Source organism: Morus notabilis, unplaced genomic scaffold (assembly GCF_000414095.1).
Source record: "Morus notabilis unplaced genomic scaffold, ASM41409v2 Scaffold1383, whole genome shotgun sequence".
NCBI classification, from domain to species: domain Eukaryota; kingdom Viridiplantae; phylum Streptophyta; class Magnoliopsida; order Rosales; family Moraceae; genus Morus; species Morus notabilis.
This window is the reverse complement of record NW_010366099.1, coordinates 1-23,101: the sequence shown is the minus strand read 5'-3', so window position 1 is coordinate 23,101 and position 23,101 is coordinate 1. Positions and strand designations below refer to the sequence as shown.

Sequence of the window (23,101 nt, the reverse complement as noted above, 5' to 3'; positions counted from 1 at the left end):
TAAGTGGAGTTCTATCTTATGGGCATATCTAAGGCTAATGCTCTAGGATTTTGATTACATGCTTGTAGAAATCTAAACCAATCTTGTATTCTTTGATTACTACCTTGAATTCAAGCAATGTTATCTCTAATTCTTTTAATATGACCTGACATTGATTTTAAACCGGACTTTACTATTAAATTAATTATATGACATGCACAACGTTGGTGGAAAATATCATTATTACTAAATAAACTTAAATCATTTTTAAAAAGTTTTATTGCTTTAGTATTCGCAGTTGCATTATCTAATGTTATGGCCATTATTCTATCTCTTAAACTATATTCATCAATAACAGATAAAATTGGGTTATATATTAAATTGGCAGTATGTGATCCTATAACACATTTGAAACCTAAGATTCTCTTATCCAAATCAAAACCTTTATAATAATGTCCAGTTACAGCTAAATAATCATTGTTGACAACGGTGGACCAAATATCCGCCGTTAACGCAACATAATCACTAGTAGAGTGTAGAAGGTTGATTAATGCTTCATTTTCTTGTTTATATAATTTTAATGCATCTTTCCTAAGAGTAGTTCTAGAAAAAAATTGTGCATTAGGATTATGTACAATTTTAATATAACGTTGCCAATTTCTTTGTTCAGGAAAATTTAGTGGTTGATCTAATGTGGCTATTAATCGTGCCATTTTCATACGATCAACTTGCAGATCGTATTTCCACGTGCTTAGACCGCCGGTTTGGCGGTCAAACAATAATTGCGTTTGGCGAAGATCAGCTCCGCTTCCTTGCTTTTGAAGACACTTTTCAGAGTGCCTTCTTAAGTGTGTAGTGCCGTGAATAGTGTTACCTTGTAATTTCTCACCACAATATTTACATTGAGCTACGTATTTAATGTTACCGTTATTGTCGACGTCCTCGAATGTGTTGAAGTGCTCCCAAACTGCTGAGGTGCGCATGCATTTCTTCTTAGAACTTGCAACACTTGCACTAGCACTACCGCTTGCCTCTCCTCCACGGCCACTTGTGCCACCACCATTGCGTCCCCGACCTCTAGTACGTCCACCAGGGGTCGGATTTGCAGTTTCATCAGCAACTCTTTTCATAGTTTGTGATTCCTGCGTTTGAAAAACATTAAGAAATTGCCCTTCTTCGATGTTGAATTGGGCATCAATGGAAATATCACCACCATAACCAGAAGAAGCCATTATGAAAAATAAGAGAGATTGAGAGCGCTTTGAGAGAGCTTAAGAGATATCGAGATTCGAAAGAGATTTAAGCGAGATTAAGAGAGATTTGAGAGAGATTAAGAGAAATTGAGAGAGATTAAGAGAAATTGAGAGAGAATGAGAGTTTTGGGGTGAGGAAATTGGTTAGGGGGTATTTATAGGAAAATTTTTGGGTTGAAAAAAAAAATTTTTCCCCCAAAAATTCGGGTCCAACGGCTACAAATTTTCAGGCAGTTCGGGCAAAAATCGGGCAGGTCGGGCAACGGTACAAAATCTGACCATTTGGTTCAAAAATTCGGGCAAAATTCGGGTTCGGGCAAAAAGACCCGTTTGTTCAAAATTCGGGCATTTTTTTCGAGCTAACGGTAAAAAAAAAATCGGGCATTTTTCGGGCATCGGGCAACGGTCACAAAAATTCGGGCAACGGTCACAGAAATTCAGGCAGTTCGGGCACAAATTCGGGCAGCTTCGGGTATTGCCGGAAAATTCAAAACAAATCCGGCGAACGGCGGGGGACGGCTTCTCCACGGCGGCGGGTTGTCGGGGGGATTAATATTTTCGGGCTACCCGAGCCCGTGCCCGAAGGAAACCGTGGTCGGGCAGCGAGAGTGGCCTGCCCGAAGTGCCCGAAAATTTTCGGACATCGGGCATGCCCGCCGCCCGAAAGTTCAGCATTGGTTGTACGGCTCCGACTCTGGGTCTCCCACCGCCGCCATCGGGCCCAGACGCGACGGTGGGGATGGTCGCTGGCAGAGGCTCATTAGAGAGAGAGAGAGAGAGAGAGAGAGAGAGAGAGAGTGAGTGAGTGAGGAGAGAAATGCTTCGAAAGATGCATATGGGAGAAGAAGGAAACAAAAACGAAAACGGAGAAAACGATCTTAATTCGTTTTCAGATTTTCAGAAAAAGACAAAAACATTTTTGTTTTCAATTTTTAGAAAATTTTGCACCAAAGGCATTTTGTTTACCCATTTTCATTTTTTAACCTCGAAAAACGAGAAAAACAGAAACAAAAACGAAACCAAACAGGCCCAACAATTTTAACTTTTACCATTCATTATATTTTTATTTATATTAGAATATTATTGTAAAATGCATTAAATTTAATATTTTCATTTTACTTTTCTTTTTCTTCTACCAAATAACATAAAAAAAAACTATTTTACTTCATTGACTTAAATATTTTACTATATCTTTCCTTCCTCTTTTCTAAGGAGAAAGAGAAAATCGACTTGGAATGATATATTGAAAGTCAAAGAGTTTTACAACATTCTGATATTTTTTAGCTGAAGAAATTCAATGGGCGGAGTAACTTTTATTAGCCGTCTAATTACATTTCAACGGCCATTAGCCAAAAGAATTTTAAACTCTAAAGTCTAATTTAAGAATGTTAATGTCAATGATAATACATGTATAAAAGTAAAAGAGTTTCTCTAATAGTTCATCTTATAGATTAAAAAAGTGTATAAAACATACAGATTTTAATATAAATTTAACAGTTAAAAAGTAAAAAATTATTAATAATTTATTTTTAGAGAGACTTAAAATTTCTAAAAATAAATTAAACTGCTAAAACTTAATCAAATGGTTACCTTAATAGATGCGCAAATTGACACGTTTAACGTAGATTTTTTTTATTTTCTGTGTGTTTTTTTTTTTATTGCATTAATTTTTTGTGTTCAAATATGAATGGGTGATATTAAAAACATAACAATGAAAGTATGAAACCATGAAAGAGTTAGTTTGGTTGGTTGCTTGGAGATAGAATTTGATGCATGTCTAAGTTATGAATTTCAATTGGTCAGCCTCTATAGTCAATTCCATGCCGTTTTCTAGACCCGCAAAATACCATGGGACACACAATTATGAGGATATTATTTTGTGGCTTATAAAATACTCCAACAATTTGAAAAAGACTTTCACTGATGAAATATCGCACGTGGAAACAAAGAAATTAGGGTCTTACTTATTTTACACTATTAAAAATAATAATTTTATTTCACCTTCAATGATGCATTACAGTTGGTAATAAATTCAAGGGTTGTCTTGGCCCTTAACTTTTAAAACGTCACATACTTCAATCTGTTTCAGGAGACGTTGGGTTCATAGATTAGAATCGAGATATGAATCTCCCAACTAAATAACCTCGTTTAGCCATTCTATCAATTATGTGGTTTTTTTTAATACAAAATAGGATTGAACCCGCAACCTCCTACTCAAATCCCAACCCACCCAAATCTCTGAATGCCACTAGACTAAGAGGACAATAAAATGATGCTAAAATCATTTCCAATGTTAATGTTAATACTAATTATAAGGGTGACATAAAAAAAATATGATAATATGTGTTATTTTTATTTATGTTCCAATGTATAACGCTTGACAAATGCTACATCTACTTTTTCACATAATCATTAAGCTCCAAAAGTTTTAAAAGTAAACTTTTCAATTTAAAATAATTTGAAAATAAAAAGTTGCAATAATTATATGAAAATGTAAAAATATCAACCAATAATAATCAAATGTCAAATTCACCGTATGTTATACTTAGTAATAAATTTGCCTAAAAAGTGTATTATATAGCAAATTCAACACAATAAATAGCATTGCATTAGAGAGTTTTTTACACTCAAATATTAAATTTATAATTAGTACATCAATTATAACATTGCATTAGAGATGCTCTAATATTATTAACATCTAATATTGAATAGCATTCCATCGTCTTGTCAACATCCAACTGATAGAAAAATTAGATCAAACGTAACTAAGATTGGGGACAAAGTTCTGAGACTATTTGTTAGACTAACGCAAATATTGAATAGCAGTACTCTGGAGACGTTTGGTTCATGGATTAGAATCATGATATTAGAACTATTTTCGATTTACGTGTATTTTTTTTTAGAGAAAATACTGTAGCGAACCATGAATCATGATTCGAATCGGGGTACGAATCTCCCAACCAAACAACCCTAGGAAAATAGACAAAAATAAAAATATCTCACAACTTCAAAGGAACCTAAAATGATAGAAGGGAAAGTAATGTAGAAGAATCAAACCAATGGGCTCTCATATTTCCTGTGTCGCCGCAAAACACTGGGGTTCTAACACGCTCATTGACAATTTGTAAGACCAAATGCAGAGAAAACTTTAATAACTTCTGTAACATCACATACCGTATATGCAAACACAAAAGGCATCTTGAAGAGAATTTCCAAATAGCACTTGAAACACTCAGATTGCACCATTTATTTTCCACAAAAATATCTAACCATTTGTCATTTAATTTGCTCATCTCAATCAAAATCTGTGAAACAAAAGTTCCTAGCAAAATAAAAGAGGCTCATAATAGTCATATCAATACGCTTTTATTGTATTAATAGAGAGAGAAATACATATAAATGGATATAGTACACATGGCAAATCAGCTCTTAAACTTCTAATACATTGATCAATTACAAGTACACAACATATACATATAGACTCATTTAGTACCAGTCAAGAAAGAGCCTCAATGAGCTTCCAATGGAAATCCCGCTTTCTCAGTCAAGCTCTTGATGTAGTCCTTCCTAGCTGGATGATCATCCTGTGGCCTGTTATACGCTGTCCACACAGGCTCTCCTATAAACAGCCTCATCAACTGCATATAACCCAACACATGAAGAGCAATCACTACCTGTTTGGTTCACAGGTTCAAACTCGATGGTATAAGAGGAAAGTTGGGCTTTTCGATGACCTGGATTAATAAGGTTATGGATTGCGTGGAGTCGGCTCGATTTTCCTTCTTGATCAACGGTGAAGCAATGGGGAAAGTTGTCGTGTTTTGTGGATTAGACAAGGATGTCTAAGGAGGGCAGAAAGGGAGAAGGCAAAGGGAGAAGGCGAAGGGAGAAGGCTCTAACTAGATGGTTTGAACCAAAATTCAAATTTTTTTGAGAAAAAAACAATGTAACAAAACCATTGAAACAAGGGTTTAAATCCCTTTACCAAACAAGCACTCAATAAGTGTATATTACTACAATACTCAAGAAGTAACATATGGCTATGCATCCAAAAGTTATTTACGTCAGTGCTTGGATGACCTTCTAAAAGAGTTTCTAGTCAAGGTCACAAAATGTAACTTCTCAAAAAAAGCTCTTTTAAGAAGATTTTAAAATTATACAACAGTTATATTAACTCTACAGATTCAATTCTAGCATTTTTATATTTATGAATAAAATTGAATACTACTTTCCTTATTAACCTCCTTAAAAAACATGAATCCACCGCAAGTGAAAACTATAACCTTTGTTTCTCATCTTCTACTGCTTAAAAGCAAAAATGAAAGCTATCAAATACGGGCTCTAAGCCTATTTCTCCGGATCAAAAGGCACTTTACCTTGATGTAGTTGCTGGTGTCTAAGGTGAACCTGTGGTAAATCCCTCCTGGTAAAATTATAAGATCACCGGCCTTAATCCAAATTCGAATCCAACAGTCATCCTTGTTTCTGACATCAAAGTAACCACTTCCTTCCAAGCAATAGCGAATTTCTTCATCGGCATGTATATGTTCTGTATAGAAGTTTTTCAGCTTCTCGTTGTAGTTGTCCAACTTTTCTGGGCATATGTCAAGCAGATCCTACGAAGAAAGAAAACCAAAAACGAGAGTAGTACTTTGCAAGACAAATCACATATTTTCATTTCCCCAATTTTTTCTTATATTAAAACTCTTATGATTAGTCCCTTTACTTAAAATATTAATCAATCTAGTTTTTCAAGTCGTTAGTTACTTGAATATAGTCTTGTAGATTTACTTTTGCATATCAACGTAGAACAACCAACTTCTCTGAGTATATATTAAGCAAATCCAACAATGAAAGAAACACCAAACCAGAGATATTGTAACTTACGACAACACCCACATATTTTCCATATTCTCACTTTTGTTTTAGAATTCAAAATCCTATAGTAATTAGTCCCTTTAATTTGAAGAAACACCATTTTAGTTGCCCACTTCATTTGATTAATTAAACATACTCTTGCAAATCCATTTCAATTATCAAGATAGTTAATAGTCATCGAGCCTAATTATTGTCTTGATGCACATGTGGATCAATTTTTTAAGGGTAATTTGAGATCTTCACACGTGTAATTTGGGTCGCCTTAGTTTAATTTGCGCCGTTTTTAGGGTTTAAAAGAGAAATTAGAGAGGAAAAACACATTTTCTCTTGTAATTTTCTTTTCTTATCGCAGTGAATTATTAATTACTGCAACGGATGAATGCGGACATAAGTCCCATATTTTTGGGTGAACCACTATAGCTTGTGTGTGTTTATTTACTCATTCTTTGTGATTTTATTGCCCTCGATAGTTAGAAATTAGAACTTCTAATTCCTAAGAAAAATCTCTACTTTAAAGCAAAATGTCAACTTTCAAAAACCCAAGTCCTGAATAAAATCCAGGGGCACTTCCATCAGTTATCCACAAATAAAATTACCAATTTACATGCAGTCTGTTCAATTGAAACAAACCATGGAATTAGTCATTACCATGTAATTGTAACCCCTGGCTTCTCTAATGCTGCGAAGCTCTTCATCGTTCTCATAATCTTTTGGGTTCAGATGCCAGTACAGCACTCCCAATTCTGCAAAATACCACCAAAAAAAATATGATGTAAATATACATACATATATACGTTTCAATGGTTACGTTTTCATCGCTAGCCCCACCTGGATTTAAAAAAAAAGAAAAAAAACATTTATACGTGATGTTTAACGTAATTTGCAGTTAGCCCCTCCTGAAATTCTAAATTCTATGATTTAACCACCCAATAATATGCGAAATGTCTCAGTTATTGAGATGAAATCTAATGAAATTTTCAGTATACTCCCCGTAATTGAATATACATACACACATTTATATATATACACACACACACATACACATATATATATAGAGAGAGAGAGAGAGAGGGAACCTGCCAACTGGTCGAGCGGAACAAGTTCGTTGGGGTTGGGACGATGAGGGAGTCTTTTGTCTTCCTCGGTGTTGTCCATGAACCATGCCTGTTTCAATTCCAATGACAACATTAAAAAAGATTTGAAGCAAAGCCATAATTGACTAACTCGACTTTGGAGTTTGGACTAAAACGAATTTTAAAGTTGGTTAGAGAGCTCACCTCGATTGCCATGGCTGCGAACTCGGATTCCTATCGATACCCAACTGAGAAAAACAGTAACACGCAAACTCACGCATGAGAGGCCACCAATGTGCTTATAAAAGGGGTGCTAAGATATGACTCTGTCGTTTACTGCTGATATTTTCAACGCTGGGGTTAGTCCAACAAAGCATTTTTGCCACGTGTATGTACAATTTCCTTTCCTTTATTTTATTTTTTTCACTTTTTATTTTTGTGGCTGGTGTTTTTTTTTTTTTTTTCCTTTCCTTTTTTTTTTTTTTTTCACTTTTTTTTTTTTTGGGTTTTTTTTTTTTTTTTTTTTTTTTTTTGTTATTCATACGGGTTGTGTATCACTGAGGAAAAAAGCCTGTTACTTGACAGAAAATATATATGCATATAAAGAATTGAATCTAGTGCTACGAAGTGTGATTGCTGTGGTGATAAACAACACACATTTTTCTTTGTTTTTCATTTCTTCTAATTACTTTCCGTTTTAGATCTTTTTGAGACTCTAATTGATTTAGCGTTGTAGTTCTCTTTTACTTTCCATATTTTGAAATTTTCTCATTTTTCTCATAAAGTTGATGTTTGTAACACAAGAAAACGATTGACCTCCACTCTTTGATCGCCATCATGAAATAAAGAAACGATCTTCATTCTTTAGCTTGAATATAAGAAACCAGGGAACAGTCACGAATTTACCCTCTGAAATGTGAGATCAAAGTGAATCCTAGCTTGAAACACACTGATCAATACTTTAGAAGTGAGAGGATCATGATTGCCTTTGGCATTGTCTATCTGAAGTTTAATCACTAGAAATCTAGAGAGAGAGAGAGAGAGAGGCTTCAAAGCGTAATTGTCCTTGGCAAAGGTGAGCCAAAATTCAACCACCTAAAATTAAGGTTTAATTGTCTAATGGCAGCAAACATAAACAAAGAACCCCACATTTGAACTTCTTACTCGGCACCCAAAAGAGAGAGAGAGTGCACAAGAGTAAAACGCATATAGGGCAACTTCTCTAAACCAAAAAGGGAAGCACTATGCAAGCAAATATTAACCGTTATATCATTAGTCTCCTTTTCCCACCATATACCATCAACATGACCATCAGTGCCAGGCAATCATTTTGTCCCAACTCTTTTGGCCACTTGAAAAAGAAAAAACGGGAAAAAGAGAACCATGATTAATTAGCAGAAGATAAGATAATGAAATGTGTGGATAGAGGAGTAACTATAGATCAAATACCATTATGCCCTTGAAAAAGGTGATCAGGTTGATTGATGGTCTTGAGAAGAGAACTTTAAAGAGCCAAGTTAGGTGATGCACAAGACCATACTATGAAGCTACAAGACATCAGTCAAGAAATAACTATTTCGACTCAAATGATAAGCTATCGACACGAGTCGTGTCATCACAAATGATAGCATACAGTTACAAATTAGAACCTCGAGGAAAGGCCGCTTCCAGCTCTGTATCTCAACCCTAGAAGCCTTGACATCAGAAATAAATAATTCCTAATGATGACCAAATGATCCTAGAAATACAAAATTGATCATGTGAGCCTAAAAGTGGTATCGCTCCTAGAAGAGATCCCTCAGATACAAAAGTCAGTAGAAAAACCTCGTGGTAGAATAAGCAGCCGAAAGTACGCCAAAAGGCAGGTCTCCGGGAGGCAGTTAACTGGTTTCTTCTCTCCCATCATCTCAATAGTTACTACAAAAAAGCCTCTGCAACTCTCAAGTTTCAGGAATCCAAATTATCTGCAAAGCAGAAACGAAAGATAATTATGACCATTATTATGGTTATTCTGAACTGCATTTATTTATTATGATCAGTTGATAAAGGGGAATTCCAATGAACGGGGGGCTTATAAATAGCTGCTTGTGACGGCCAGTGGCCTAATCAAAATTCAATTGAGAAGAAGACTGCCAAAACTGCTTTTGATGGTGCGTGTTTTACACATAGGACATAAGATTGCAACACATGTTTTTAGACAATGATAACATGGAACAAAGCATCCAATCTAGCTCGAGTGAGAATCTAACTTTATACACAAGTTATGACCCAAGTAATAATCATACAAAGTAAAGATCTTCAGAACTTACGTTTTTCATTGAGATCAACAGGAAGACAGGGAATCTTTGGCTGATTGTCGACTGTGCTACACAATGTTTGTGGTAGTCCAGGCTGGGTCGGAGAGCTTGTGCTACTTCGACTTGAATTACCATTTGACATGTGGGTCTTTACCTGGTGGTTAAAATAGACCTCCATGCTAGAAGAATTAAATCCCGTGCTTCTCTTGGTCTTCAACCTCCCCCTTTCAGGGTTAAGAAAGCAAGAAAGGGTAAAATCAGATGCATAATAAAATACATAAACAGAAAGTTGCTGGTGCTAAATGATGGTTTCATCACTTAGGTACCTATCTTTTTTCTTTTCACGGTATTTCTGCAATGAGAGTTTTCTGCTCGCCTGACCATCTGCATCTTAAGAATAACCACCAACCAGGTATTACTGAAGTTGTTGACAAGCATTCATGTGCATGAAATAAGTCAATGGACTACTTTCAACCCGAACTACGAGAAGTGTGCATGGAATTGGTGTTAACAGAGTCAAGGAAGAGGACTCTAATGATATCAGCAACGGCAAGAATATGGCAGTAGAGGAAAAATTGCAAATAGCCGTACTGTCAGTTAAGGTGGCTTTAGATGCAATGCTAGCGAAGCTGGAGGTGGCGGAAAGGATAAACGGAATGGTGGTCAAGTAAAACTAAGATAATGGAGGTAACATGTGTCGCATTAATCCATCAATAGTAGAGGTGCCCGTCCTGTGCATTACAGTGATCATGATGCCATGAAAACAAGTGAAATGTACATTATGCTTCCACTTATCTTATACATACATTTATATATACAAGTTTATAGGCCTCGTTCACTTCACTGATTTGAGTTTTTCTACAGTAAAAAGCTCTCACAAACAATCACATCTAACTTTTTTATTACAATAAAAAGCTCTCACATAAAGTCACATCTAAACTCAAAGTCTAAACTCGAATCAGCAAAGTGAACGGGGCCTATGTCTCCCAAATCATGTCTTCCACGTGTACCAGACAAGCATTGCCACAAACATGAGCACATTAATTTACTTTTTTATTTATCTAACTCTGAGATACTAACTATGGAAGCATATTTAAAAAGGGAGCTACTTTTCTAAAAATCTCACTGGTAAGACGACATATATTATGTAAATGATATTCCACAATGGGGAAAGAGGGTAGAAGTATCGATATGCATAATCTGCTTGGCAACCAAACATGATAAAAGCCAACAGGATTAAGTACCATTTTCTTTCTCCCAGCACTGTTGGCTGTAGTCGGCTAGCTTATCTGCAAAATGCGGAGAAAAGAAATTATTCAATTATCACTCCATATGCTGAAGTAGAACCCAATAACATTTTTTTAGGTTTTAATATATGTGATTTACTGCATCTAGCACAAAGAGGACCACAAAACCCCAAATATCCAAGCCCATAGAGTAACAAACAACCTCCTCCAAAAGGTACCTGTCTGCATGGGTTGTGATATTGTGGCACTAGGAGGGAGAAGGCCACCCTTGTCACTCGCAGCATGTAAATGCCATGGAAAAGATCTAGGTGCTGCAAGGACCCCAAATGAATTTTCTCGAGATAAAGGGATTGGACTTGCAGCAAGGTGCATGATTGCTCGTGCCTGCAAAACATTCATGGTTGCATTGGAAAGCTCATCTCAAGGTGTCACTGAAATAAGGAAGGTTCTTTACCTTCTCAGGTGGAACCCCTTCGTACACATTCACTTTGCCACAATAGAAAATTGTCATTTGTCCGACCAATGCATCAGTTGCACAATGACTTCTGCAGCCACATATTCAAATACTCATGTTTAGACCGTTATAGAAATATTTGAGAGACTCCAATTAATCTGATTCTAAACAGTTGCATACAACTGCACCTCTTCCTAGGGAAGTAAGCGAAATTTTGTATACTTGAACCAAAAATAGCACCCAAACTTATACAATGACACTAATGTACTCAACAGGATAGTGGTGCTCTTTAGATCATAACTAATGTCCAGTTCATTAGCCAGAACAAACCCTTTTTCGTAAGGGCATTTTCTCCACACTGGTACAATCTTCATTAATGGAAGTTAAATATTCTGAGACAAAAATATAAATATTAAGAAAAAAAACATTTCTCCGCAGCAACATTGGTGCATTTCGATTCTGTTGAGCTAAATATCATATTCCCAGTGACTACCTTATAAAATCCTTAATGGACTAACATAAAGAGCCCCTCTTATCCTCATTTTTAAGCTAAAATCTCAGAGAATCCCACTAATTATATCTTCCAAAAGTTCAAATGCCAAAACCAACTCTCTAAGACATTTCCAAAGAAAATTAAAGGTGATGCAAAGGCATAAATCAGACCTTGGACTTGCCCTCTCACCCGCATCAGCCGGTCTTTCCTCAGTCTCCGGAGCAGATTTCGCCTGCTCCTTCCTCTGACACGGTCCCGATTCCTCCGCCGAAACCTGGACATCAACACTTGCTTCCTTACCCGAATCTGCCGAGTTCGAAGTAACCTAAAGAAAAATCCACATTTTTCCCTCCAGAATTAACCTCCCATTAATAAAGAAATTTTCCATTTGGCAGTCGAGAAAATGTCGGTCCCTCAGCCACTATTATTTTTTTTTCCCGTTTCTCTTCTCCCAACAACCAGGTCAAACCTTCACTGACCAGCATATGGAAGGAGAGACTAAAAGACACGCACTTTTCTTTTCCTCGTCAAATCAAAAACACAAACCGAAAAAAAAAATTAAAAAAAAAGAAAGAAATCACTAATCCCTCCCTCCAATTTTCTCGGCAACCAAACAGGCCAAAGCTTATTATAATATATTATATTATATTGTATTGTATTATATTATATTATATATACATACACTGAAAGTGGAGACACGTGGCGCGTTTTGTGTCGGCGGTGGCGGCGGCGTCGAAGCGACGATCCTCCTTAGGGCTCCGGCGCCGGAATCGTCGCAGGGCTCCAACAAAGCCTTGAGCGAAATCACTTGCTGGATCGCCTGCGATTTGTTCCACGACGGCCTTCGCATCCCTGGACGGAACGGAACCGTACTTAATTCAACAAATTAATCAACTAATTAACCGATTAATCAACCAACTAATCAATCATTAAGCACATTTTTCCCAAAACGAGAGAACCAAAAGCAAAGAGAAAACCTTTTTCCTTGAGGTATTTGCGGCAATCTTCACGGGTGAGCTGAGAAATGTCATCCTCGGTGAGCTGGTTCAGGGGCTTGTCCAGTATGGACCGAAACGCCGTCGTGCCGGCGCTCATCTCCGGCGAGGTAGAGAGAGAAAGGAGGAGAGAGAGAGAGAAGAGTGAGAAGAGTGAAGGTGAGTCGTACTAAGCACCAGAGCAGAGAGAACACCCACTGATCTGTTGTACTGAATCGTAATTTTGGGGTGTTTTGGGGGGCAGAATCGAGTGGTGGGAAAAGTAAAGCGTTTCTAGAGAGAGAAAGAGAGAGAGGAGGGGGGAGAGGGGAGAGGGGAGAGAGAGTTGGGTTTCTTCTTTTACTTTTGGAAGGTAGGGGGTAACCTTTTAGCAGCGGCATTGCACCCTAGACTGCCACGTAAGCGATGTCTGAATTATTGTGGACTTTAAAAAAGAAAAAAGAAACCAGAAAAAATAATAATTAAGAAAAAATAAAACTTAATTTCCTATTAATATTTTATTAATTTAATATTTTAACTTTTGTGCTATGTGTATAAAGAATAGGGCTTTTTCTATGATGAGACCTTTAAACAAAACCACCACAAGAATACCATGTTTTAATTATCGGATTACTTTTATTAACGGTCAGATTTATAAAAAGTGTAGTTTTATACATCTATTTTAAAATAATAATATAAATTTGTACATATTTAATCGTTAAAAATTTAATTTAATGATCAAAATAAGATATTTTATGAGTGAATTTTTTTAAGAGGTCTCACTGTAGAGGCTCTCAAATAATAGATTTATAGAACTTTACACAAAAATTCTTTGAATTCTAACTCAAAACACTATTTACAGAAGTAAATAACAATTTAAACCACATAAAACTTTAGTTTCTACCGACCATTTTCGCTCACATTTTTTAAAAACTCATAGTTTTAATAATATAACCTAACATTGATTCAAACTTTATTCTATGTTTAAACCTTACACTACTAAATGACAATTTAAACTACAAAAAATTCACATATAAATTCACCCAAATAGTTAAACCTGTACAATTTAAACCCACGAGGCTGTAGATATCGTATTAAAAATGTCATTTATGTGTAAGGATTAAAGGGATTGGGCATTTATCTTGCGAATTTAAACCATAATTTTAAATTTTTTATAACAATACTTTCTTCTTTCATTAAAAATGTAGATTTTTATTTAATTTTTTCTTCAAATTTATAGATTGAATAGGCTCACATATCTAGATTATCTCGATAAAACATTTTATGTTTGGTTGTCTCTTCCTTAAAATTATAAACGTAAAATAGATGATTATTTTCACTTAAATGAGATTATATTCAAATCTGTATAAATTATTTTAACCGTGTGATACTTATTTATAGATATACGTTAGATTTATCTAACTTACATACTACAAAAACATCGAAAAAGAAAGATGAAGAAAAAGGGCAAAAAAAAAAAAAAAACTCTAATTTCAAAAGAATCTTTGCTTCTACATTAATTTACTTATTTTCTTACTTACTCATCAACCTTATTTCAAGAGTACCTCAAGTTGATATTTTTCTTTGTATTTCTTTCTTCTAATCTATTGATTGTTATTGTTTGAGATTCACAACAACTATTTTGTTCGGTAAATTTTGTTCAAAAAATTTATCAGATAAACTTGAATATAAATATTTAATTAGTAATTTTACATCTCAAAAAATAAGAAAAGTAAATTTAAAATAAGTTTAATTATTCTTTAATATATTTAAAATCTTTTTTCTTTAAAATGGAAAAAGACCCCTTTTAAAATTTTTGCCTTAAGCTTCAAATTTGCTTGAATGCGGTCCTGTCCAATATTTTTAATCCCATTATGTAATCAAGATTTTAGAATTGGGTAACATTGATTTGTTATAGATATTTGTTGGTGTGCTTTTATAAAGTTATTTTTAAATTGAATAAATATGATGATTCATTCTTTATTATTGTAACACCCTAAAGAATTAAATGAGATTAATTAAGATAATTAAGATTTATTAGTGTGCCTAATCTGGTTTAATTAATTAATTATTGATTAATAAATATTTTTGACGTGTAAAGTTAAATAATTCCAAGGTATTTAAATATTCTCAGTATTTATATTTTTATTTAGAAGTGTGTATGGACACATTTCTGGACTGTTATTTTAAATATTGGACACTTGTCTTTTCTTTTTCTTTTTCCTTTTTCTTTCCTTTTCCTTTTCTTTCCTTTCTTTCCTTCGCATGCATACTCTCTCTCTCCCTCTCACTCTCACTCCCTCTCTTCCATTTTGTCTCAAATCTACCGGATCTTGAACTAAGAAATGATTTAAAGAAGTTTTCAACGTCAAGAGAATGATTTGAAGTAAGATTTCTGAAAAACCCTCTCTTGAATCTTGGATTTTGTATATCAGAAAACCTATTTTGGTTCAAAATGGATTTTGATGGATGTTGAGTAAAACCATGGTAGGAATTAGAGATATTGGGTTCTTTGGACTTGATTCAATACCTAGAACCCGGATCTAGTGGTTTTGTTTTGAGATATCTCGATTTGGACTCAGATTTGCAGGTTTTTGGGCTGATTCTGCGGGTTTTCCTCACCCTACTGTTCTTCACAGGTTGACCTGTGCGGTCAACCTGAACTGGTCGACCTATGCAGTCGACCGGACTGCATTGAGTCGACCGGTCGACCACATAGATCGACCGAATTGCACACCACGGTCGACCAGTGGTGTTGCACTACGCTGTCACCGGTCGATCGGTGTACACTGGGTTTGACCCTGTTTTGCTAAAAAACCTTGTTTTGACCTCGATTTTCGAGAAGAACCCAAATTAACTTTATTTGGGGACCTAGAGTGAATGGATTAGCATCTTTAATCCATATTTTTGAGATTGAAAACCCTTGGAATGATAATTTGAAACATGAGTTGATTAATGAAACTTGAAAATTGATTAAGGCACAGTTATAGGAAATCAAAGGATATAATTGAGATTGAGTTGCTTTAGGAATGAGAATTGGATCCTAAAGTGTTGTTTTGTATCAGTGCTAGCTGAGGACTCGGATTGAAGGGCTTGAGGAAGCGAAAGCTGGAATAGTGTAACGCTAGCCAGGTTTGATATTTACGAGGTAGGATTTCTGATCCCTTTCTTTGTGAGCCTGTTTTCAAAGAGTTTTGGTCTTGCAAATGTTTTAAAGAAAGGGCATGTTTGTGAAAGAAAAACATGTTTAAAAACAATAGCTTGATTTAGCTATTGGAATTATAATGAACTGTTTCATAAAGTTTAATGAGTGATTTCTTAAGACAAGAGATCTTGTGAATCGGTAAACCGGCTGATGGCCTAGATAGGATGTGGAGAGTGCATCCTTGGGGGCAAAACCCGAAACCCGGCCCGGGGGTGATTAAGCTTGTGCACGTGGTTGTGTAAGAAATTTATCATAATATAAATTACTTGCTAATGCCTGTTATATAGACATTTTCAGTTATATTTCCTTTGAGAAAAAGGATGTGAGGTTCCGGCTGTTGTGTTGGAACTGAATGTCTTATTTATTCATTTATTTATTTATTCACTTGCTTACCCATTTATTTATTTATTTATAAATTTATTTCAAAATATATCCTACTGGGCATTTCGCTCACGTTTTATTGTTTTATAAATGTTAAACCCCTCCCAGGCGACTCTAGGAGCAGTGCAGAGTAGCTGAGTTGCTACCACCCGATTAAGAGAGGATTGTGTTCATCCTCCTGGTGTACGAATGTAAGAATTTATAAATTATGATATTTGGATTTCTAGACTGTGGTTGATGTCTGTAATGTTATTTACACGTGTCATGTATGTACAATACTAAAGATCCTGTGGGTGTAGCCTTGAATGATGTTAGAGGCTTAGTTTTAGCCTCTTGAGATGTTTCTGTAATTTATTTTCGGAAAAATAGTGGGGATTGTTTGGAAATTTTCTTAATATTTTATTCTTAATCGCGTTTAACCCATAATCGAGCCTCCACGTCACTGACCCTTACCCCGGGGCATGACTACGACATGTTATATGTAAGATCAGCTCTCTTCTCCGTGAATGAAGGGATTTAAAGAAAGAAGTTGGCTGAAAGTGTCAATCCATCCATTGTTTGGCAGGGGTAATTGGGCTAGGGAAAGGAAAACACAAGTACCTTATTTGGAATTGATCCCGTTTTTATTTTTCACGTTTTTCAAGAAAAAAAATGAAAACGTTTCTAAAATGGCGTTTGGCGCAATAAAGACAAAAAACATAAATGAAAACGATTTTTTTAGTTTAGTGTAAAATGAGAGAGAAATAAAAAACAAATTTTAGTCATTTTTTATTTTTTGTTTTCGTTTTCTCCTCTCTCGAGCAGAGAGAAAGAGACAGAGACATTAATGGGTTTTTTTATACTAAAAATAATCTCTTGATAAAATTACCAAACTCATTTTTAAAAATGATTTCTGTCTGAGATTGAAAACGTTTTCATTTTCATTTTCATACAAAAAATAAAATCATTTTGGAACGAGTTCCAAACGCGCCCAAAGACTCGTAGAGGGGACGTAATTGTATATTCACATTTTTATCCTTGTCATTTTTTTTAATGTAATTTGTGGATAATGTGGTATTTTACAAGGAATCATTTCTTCTCCTTTTTTAATATAATAAATAACAAATAAAGGAATAAATAACAATTTTCTTGCCTTCCTGATATACCAAATAACTTTAAAAAAAAACTCATAATCATTCACCCCTCCTCCCTTTTCCTCACTTTCAATCTATATTTCTATTCCCCTCTTCTCCCTACCAAATGCACTCTGAAAAACTATAGATAAAATTAAGTGTTGAAACGTCAAATCTGTTCTCCCTAGTAAGACTACCCAAGAGGGGGGTGAATTCGGTTTTAAATATTTTTCAAGAATTTATACAATTATTCAAAAATTAAGAAACAAATATAGACAATTAATTCAACACAGTATTTTTATCAAACATTTAGTGAGCAGAGAATTATGTAAGTTAATGCAATAGCACAAACACTTGATATGCACAAGATGAATCAATCTAATATCATATAACAAGTTTAATAAGCTTATCACCAAGAGTTAAATCAATCAATGTCAACTATCAAATTAAAGTGCAAAAATTAGAGATGTAGGGTTAAGAGAGATGCAAACGAGATTTAGAGTAGTTCGACAAATAAATTTGCCTACATCCACCGTCGCCGAGATATTCCGCCTCTCGACCTCTTCCACTATATGATCGACTTTCTGGCACGATCACTCTTCTTACAAGATGGTGAATCTTTCTATCCGAGGCTTCACCTAACCTCTTACACAATGTCAATTTTTTTATGGAGATCGACCAACCAAGAAACCCAATACCAGTATTAATAGTGAAGCACTCAGTTATACACTCCTAACAATGGTTTTACACAATTAAAATGACTAGGAGATGATGAAATCACACTATCAAAAGAGAATCCAAGGTAGGCTCAAGTATGTGTGAGAGAATAAAGTAAGGATTTAGAGAAGATCGTGATTATGTTAGCACTTTAAAGAAACCTTTTTGGATTTTAAGAAATTTGGAAGCTCTCAATAAATTCTCTAAGGTCTCAAAGAAAATCCCCATAAGAGAAAATGATTTTTCTCTATTTAAGCTCACTGTCCAACGGTCTTATTTTTGCCCGTTGCCCAAAACTAGTCGACAGGAGCGGTTGACCGGTTGAGATAAATTTTAAATTCTCGCTGTTCAACAGTCTTATTAAATATCCGTTGAGTAGAATCAGTCGACCAGAACGGTTGACCGGTTGAGGTAACACCGGTTGACCAGTGGATTTTGCCTTCTCTGTCACCGGACGATATAGGTTGACCGGTTGACACTGACTTTGCCTCAAACCTTGACAAAATTGCACTTTTAGGCCAAATGTCATTATGCACTTAGTTTAGTCTCATTTTTTAAAGAATAATGTGAGTGTGTGCATGAGCCTAAACAAGAATTAATCATTGATAATATGAAATCAAAATCAAATATAAGACTAAGGACATATAAAAACCTATTAGAGCTTGTCTCGTTTGATTTTGTTTGCTTGCTCTTGATCTTTGGTATTTCAACACTTCAAGCATTGAATTCCTTCTTCAATTTGCATTTCTCAAACTTGAATGTATTTGCATTGTATTCCACAATATGCTTCTTGAGTTGATTTATAATATCAATTATACTAAATACACAACTCAAAATAGAATCATTAGTAACATAATAAATTGTGTTTGTTATCATCAAAACATAAAAATATTCAACCTCGGGACAACAAAATCTTATATCATATTAAATTAAAAAGAATACAATAATTTTGAGCTTAAGGCGGGAACTCTAAAAGTATGTGCAAAAAGAAAAAGAAAGGCAGCTCAAAAATTAGTTGAAGTTATAAAATCCGACCCAATTACTACATAAACAAGAGTAGGCTCTCGTATTATATTATTTAACCTCATATAGTTGCCTATCTAGTGGGACCTGCTTTATGAGATAGTTAGCTAGAATCTTATGGAGTTGAATGTGGGAGTGTCAATTTAGATCGTGACATGACGACACAACTTAAAATTTATACGGAGCTAGCGGGTTTGAGTTCACTATAAATAGGTACATGTCATAATCGCGTTGACGTAATTAACACGATTAATAAATAAGTTAGGTTAGAGTTGTCATTCTAACACGAAATGATCCAAATTGATACGATTAAGTACTATATGTGCCATTTGCTAATTACTTATGTATGATATGATATAAAAGTTTATATGATGTAGTAAACACAAATAACACGCATTTCAAAATGTTTTAGAAGTAGGATAAATCGATCAATAAAACCAATAAACGTGCTATGTACTGAATAACTTTTAATTGTATCAATTATTTATTTAATATATTAATTGAAATGAGTTACGCAAGTTGATACGATTAACACAATTAATAAATAAGTCATGTTTGAATTGATATTTTTGACATGATTAATTAAAATGTTATAGTTAGTTGATTTTTTTTATGCGATTAAGTATCGAGTTGGATGAAACACGATCCATTAACACAAATTACCACCCTAATTGAATGGACTTTTTATTATAAAAAAAAAAGCTTCAAGGTGCCAAGATAATTAAACAAGAGAGTACTAGTTTGATACCAGAACAAATACCAAATATTTTAATAATAATTGTGAAAGATACAGATACCAAAATAATTTTTACATTTTCATATCCTTATTAGTAAATTAATTTTGTATTATTATCATCATCATATTATCATTGATTACCTAATTACCTAACCTCTAATATTTTGGCACAGACTTTAGCATCTCTCTCTTCGACTTCGGCCCACTAACATTCCACAACGATCTGGTTTTTTATTTGATTGTTTGTTTTGACTGTTTTTAACGTCAATTTGTTACGTATAGCGTAGCGTTAGTGAATAGGATTTGGTTTCTGGATTTACTAGTATTTGGCTTATTTTTGTTTTTAAAAAAAAAGACTATTTGGTTTTCCACCATAAAAGAAATGGAGATTATCTACTAAAAATATAAACTATCATGATTTTTTATTTTTTAACCAATAAATATATATTATAAATTATTTGTTTCATATATTTTTTTAATCAATTTAAGAGTCCGTTTGATTAGAAAATTTATTCTCTAATTCGAATTATGATTCGTAATTAATTATAATATTTTTTTTCATAAAAAATACATATAAATTAAAAATAATTTTAATTTTATGATTCTAATTCATGAACTAAACGGGCTTACGTTTACCGGAGAAAGGAAAAGAAAGAAAGTTGTTTGGCTCGGTGGAGATGTGGAAATGTGTGCCAATATGTTCCAGCTCATATTTCCCTTCGTGATAATAAAGAAAATCCTGTACGGTGTTTTAAGTCTATCAATGCCAAGGGCTCATGATAATAAAGTTTGGAACTTTGTCGTACGCAAGTACCACAATGATAATTTGCTGATTTGGATAAACTACTAATCTCAACGAGTCAATTCTTATTTCTTACCCATTTCGGATAATTAGCGGTTTTCAATACTCTTTTTATTTATACTTGTCCTTTTTTTGTTAAACTTATATCACTAGGTACTGTTTGGTATGAAGGTTAGTTTGAATTTTTAGATTTAAGACCATGTAGGTTTTATATTGTGAGGTTTGAATTTGGAGTTCAAATTATAAATCTTTAGGGATCCGTTTAGTTCACACATTTAAGTCAATGATTCTAATTCATTAACTAGAACTTTGTGAAATAAGAAAATTTTAAATTCACATTTTTTGTAAGATGAAAAACACTCTAGCAGAATTAGAATTATAGGTTTAAGTATAGAAAACAAACGGGGCCTGGTTTTGAACTATGTGTAATTTGAACCTTGGGTTCAAAACATCCAAAACCTAGGAGAGGGGTGGTTTTATTTTTTTAGGCTCAGCAGAGTTAAAACATAACATCAGGGTTTAAACCTTGATTTAAAAAAAAAAAAAAAAAAACCAAACACTAGTCTTGGCTAGAGGTGTAAGTTTGGGCCGGCCGGCTCGGGCCCAGTGTCCCAAAGAGAAATTTCAGGCCGGCCCAGCCCCACCCTAAAAGAGAGAGGGTCGGCTCAGCCCGGCCTTAAATTCAAAAAGTTTATACTCGGCCCGGAATTTTATAAGGTATTTAAAAAAATTTAAAAATATGATGTTTGAGCCAACCCAACCCTAAAAGAGAGAGGGTCGGCCTAGCCCAATCCTAAGCACAAAAAATTTAGGCAGGGCCGGGCCAGGCTTGAGCCAAAAAACAAGCATCGGGCTGGTCCATTTAGCCCAGTTCAAACTTACAGCTCTAATCTTGGTAGGTTGAGTTTAAACAACTTTTTACTTTTTTGCAAATAAACACTAAATTGAACCTAAATCAAGGTTCAAACCATGAGAACTTGGTCTTTAATGACCCATTATTTCTTTAAGGATTTTTTATGTTTTGTTTATGAATTATTAGTAAGGTGATAATCTGGTCTTTAAAACCTTTTTTTTCTCGATTAGCTCATGGACTGCATATTTTTAATTGTTAGTTACTAACCATAAAAATGATGAATTTTAAAATATATTCAAGATAATTGCATGTTTATCACATAATAACTTAAAACTTTACAAAAATAATCACATAAGATGCAAAACATTTTATCTAATTTCTTTGAAAATTCCTGAAAATTAGCCTATTTTTCATATTATGCGACTATTTTAATAAAATTTTAGGTTTTACTGAATTAGATGTGTGACTAAACCCATTACGTTTGGTTGGAAGCTTCAAAAGGTCTGAACCTAGATTCAGATTCAAACCCGTGTTTGTTTTACATAAAGTAAAAAGGAGTTTAAACTCTTAATATGACATTTCATAGCCCAACATTCTCAAAAAATAAAAGGATTTTTGAACCCAAGTTCTCCTTAGATTCTCAAAATTTGAACCCAAATTCAAATCCCATAAAATGTCACACTAGATTTAAACCTAAAAGGTTTAATTTTTAACCCCTTACCAAACGAATCAGACAATTTTAGTATTAAGGATCAAGTTGTTAAAAAAGAAAGTCAGTGGCTATTGATTAAGAGTAAAAAAGAAATAAATAGGAGTTAAAACTATCATTTACAAGAAGTGAAAGACCAATGGTGCCAAAACCATTTCTTGGGTTAACAAAACAACCAGGGGTTCATTAAATAAATAATTAATTAAAAACTCCAGCCATTTAGTAAGGGAATCTGAAATTTGTTATTAGTTTTTCTTTTATTTACCTTTTGAAGCTTCTACTGTAAGAATATCTATTTGTAGTGTTTGTTTCTGAACTTTAAATCTAATTGTAATAAAATAATAATAATAAAAATTAGCATAACATGATACACATATGATTGTTTAAGTTAACCATTAGAATTGTCCATATATATTGTTTGTCACGCAGGATTAACTCGAGTTGAGCAGATTTAGGAGAACAAGTAGTGTTATCAGCATCCATATGGCCTGTGGTTGTACATGTACAATTTCTTTTAACTTAACAAAATATTGTACACGTATAATTTGAGCTCGTTTAGTTTATTGATTTAAATTTTTAATTTGAGTTGAGTTAAAATATAATTTTATGTGAAAATTTTTTATTATAATAAAAAAATTAAATGTGATTATTTATTAAAATCTTTTATCATAATAAAATTTAAAATTAAAATTAAAATTGTTAAAATAAATGAGACTTTTATTTGTACGTGATTACTCTTCTAATGAGATTTGACATCTCAAACGTTGGACAGTAAATTGACCGGTGTCGTTTCTGATATTGCAAACTCCTCTTTATTGGCAAAGGTGCTCATAAAGTACCACCGTGAAGGGTCCCTTTCAAAGCGTACACAGAGAGGATATACATGCAAAAGAAAAACAAAATAAATTAAATAAG

General features: G+C 34.1%; 2 protein-coding genes across 4 annotated transcripts; both read right to left on the bottom strand.

The window, feature by feature from the left end:
- Positions 1 to 4,622: 4,622 nt before the first annotated feature.
- Positions 4,623 to 7,488, bottom strand: LOC112093819 (1,2-dihydroxy-3-keto-5-methylthiopentene dioxygenase 1-like). The gene is made up of 5 exons (XM_024173065.1): positions 7,388 to 7,488; positions 7,187 to 7,274; positions 6,759 to 6,853; positions 5,609 to 5,848; positions 4,623 to 4,870 (listed from the first exon to the last, which is right to left on the bottom strand). Exons 1-5 carry the CDS (start codon positions 7,397 to 7,399, stop codon positions 4,742 to 4,744), a joined length of 564 nt encoding a protein of 187 aa, XP_024028833.1. The 5' UTR covers positions 7,400 to 7,488; the 3' UTR covers positions 4,623 to 4,741.
- A 1,118-nt stretch (positions 7,489 to 8,606) lies between these two features.
- On the bottom strand, positions 8,607 to 12,987 carry LOC21396495 (protein TIFY 4B). Of its 3 annotated transcripts, none has more exons than XM_024173068.1 (9): positions 12,652 to 12,987; positions 12,357 to 12,526; positions 11,845 to 11,999; positions 11,182 to 11,272; positions 10,946 to 11,111; positions 10,725 to 10,769; positions 9,807 to 9,870; positions 9,493 to 9,704; positions 8,607 to 9,147 (listed from the first exon to the last, which is right to left on the bottom strand). In XM_024173068.1, the coding sequence occupies exons 1-9, from the start codon at positions 12,767 to 12,769 to the stop codon at positions 9,131 to 9,133; spliced, it is 1,038 nt and encodes a 345-aa protein (XP_024028836.1). In that variant the 5' UTR covers positions 12,770 to 12,987; the 3' UTR covers positions 8,607 to 9,130. The 3 variants fall into 3 exon arrangements, with proteins under 3 accessions (XP_024028836.1, XP_024028837.1, XP_024028838.1); XM_024173069.1 differs by having other exon boundaries at positions 9,807 to 9,864; XM_024173070.1 differs by having other exon boundaries at positions 11,845 to 11,948.
- Between the last annotated feature and the right edge of the window lie 10,114 nt (positions 12,988 to 23,101).

Bases quoted from the DNA above. Each gene is read 5' to 3' on its own strand.
- LOC21396495 (XM_024173068.1), bottom strand. From the start codon at position 12,769: ATGAGCGCCGGCACGACGGCGTTTCGGTCCATACTGGACAAGCCCCTG. The intron at 11,273-11,844 runs GTCTGATTTATG...ATGTGGCTGCAG, and splicing joins GGTGAGAGGGCAAGTCCAAG to AAGTCATTGTGCAACTGATG. The intron at 10,770-10,945 runs GTACCTTTTGGA...CGCATTTTGCAG, and splicing joins ATCACAACCCATGCAGACAG to ATAAGCTAGCCGACTACAGC.
- LOC112093819 (XM_024173065.1), bottom strand. The intron at 6,854-7,186 runs GTTCCCTCTCTC...GGTATTTTGCAG, and splicing joins TCCGCTCGACCAGTTGGCAG to AATTGGGAGTGCTGTACTGG. The intron at 5,849-6,758 runs GTAATGACTAAT...CTTTCTTCGTAG, and splicing joins CCAGGGGTTACAATTACATG to GATCTGCTTGACATATGCCC.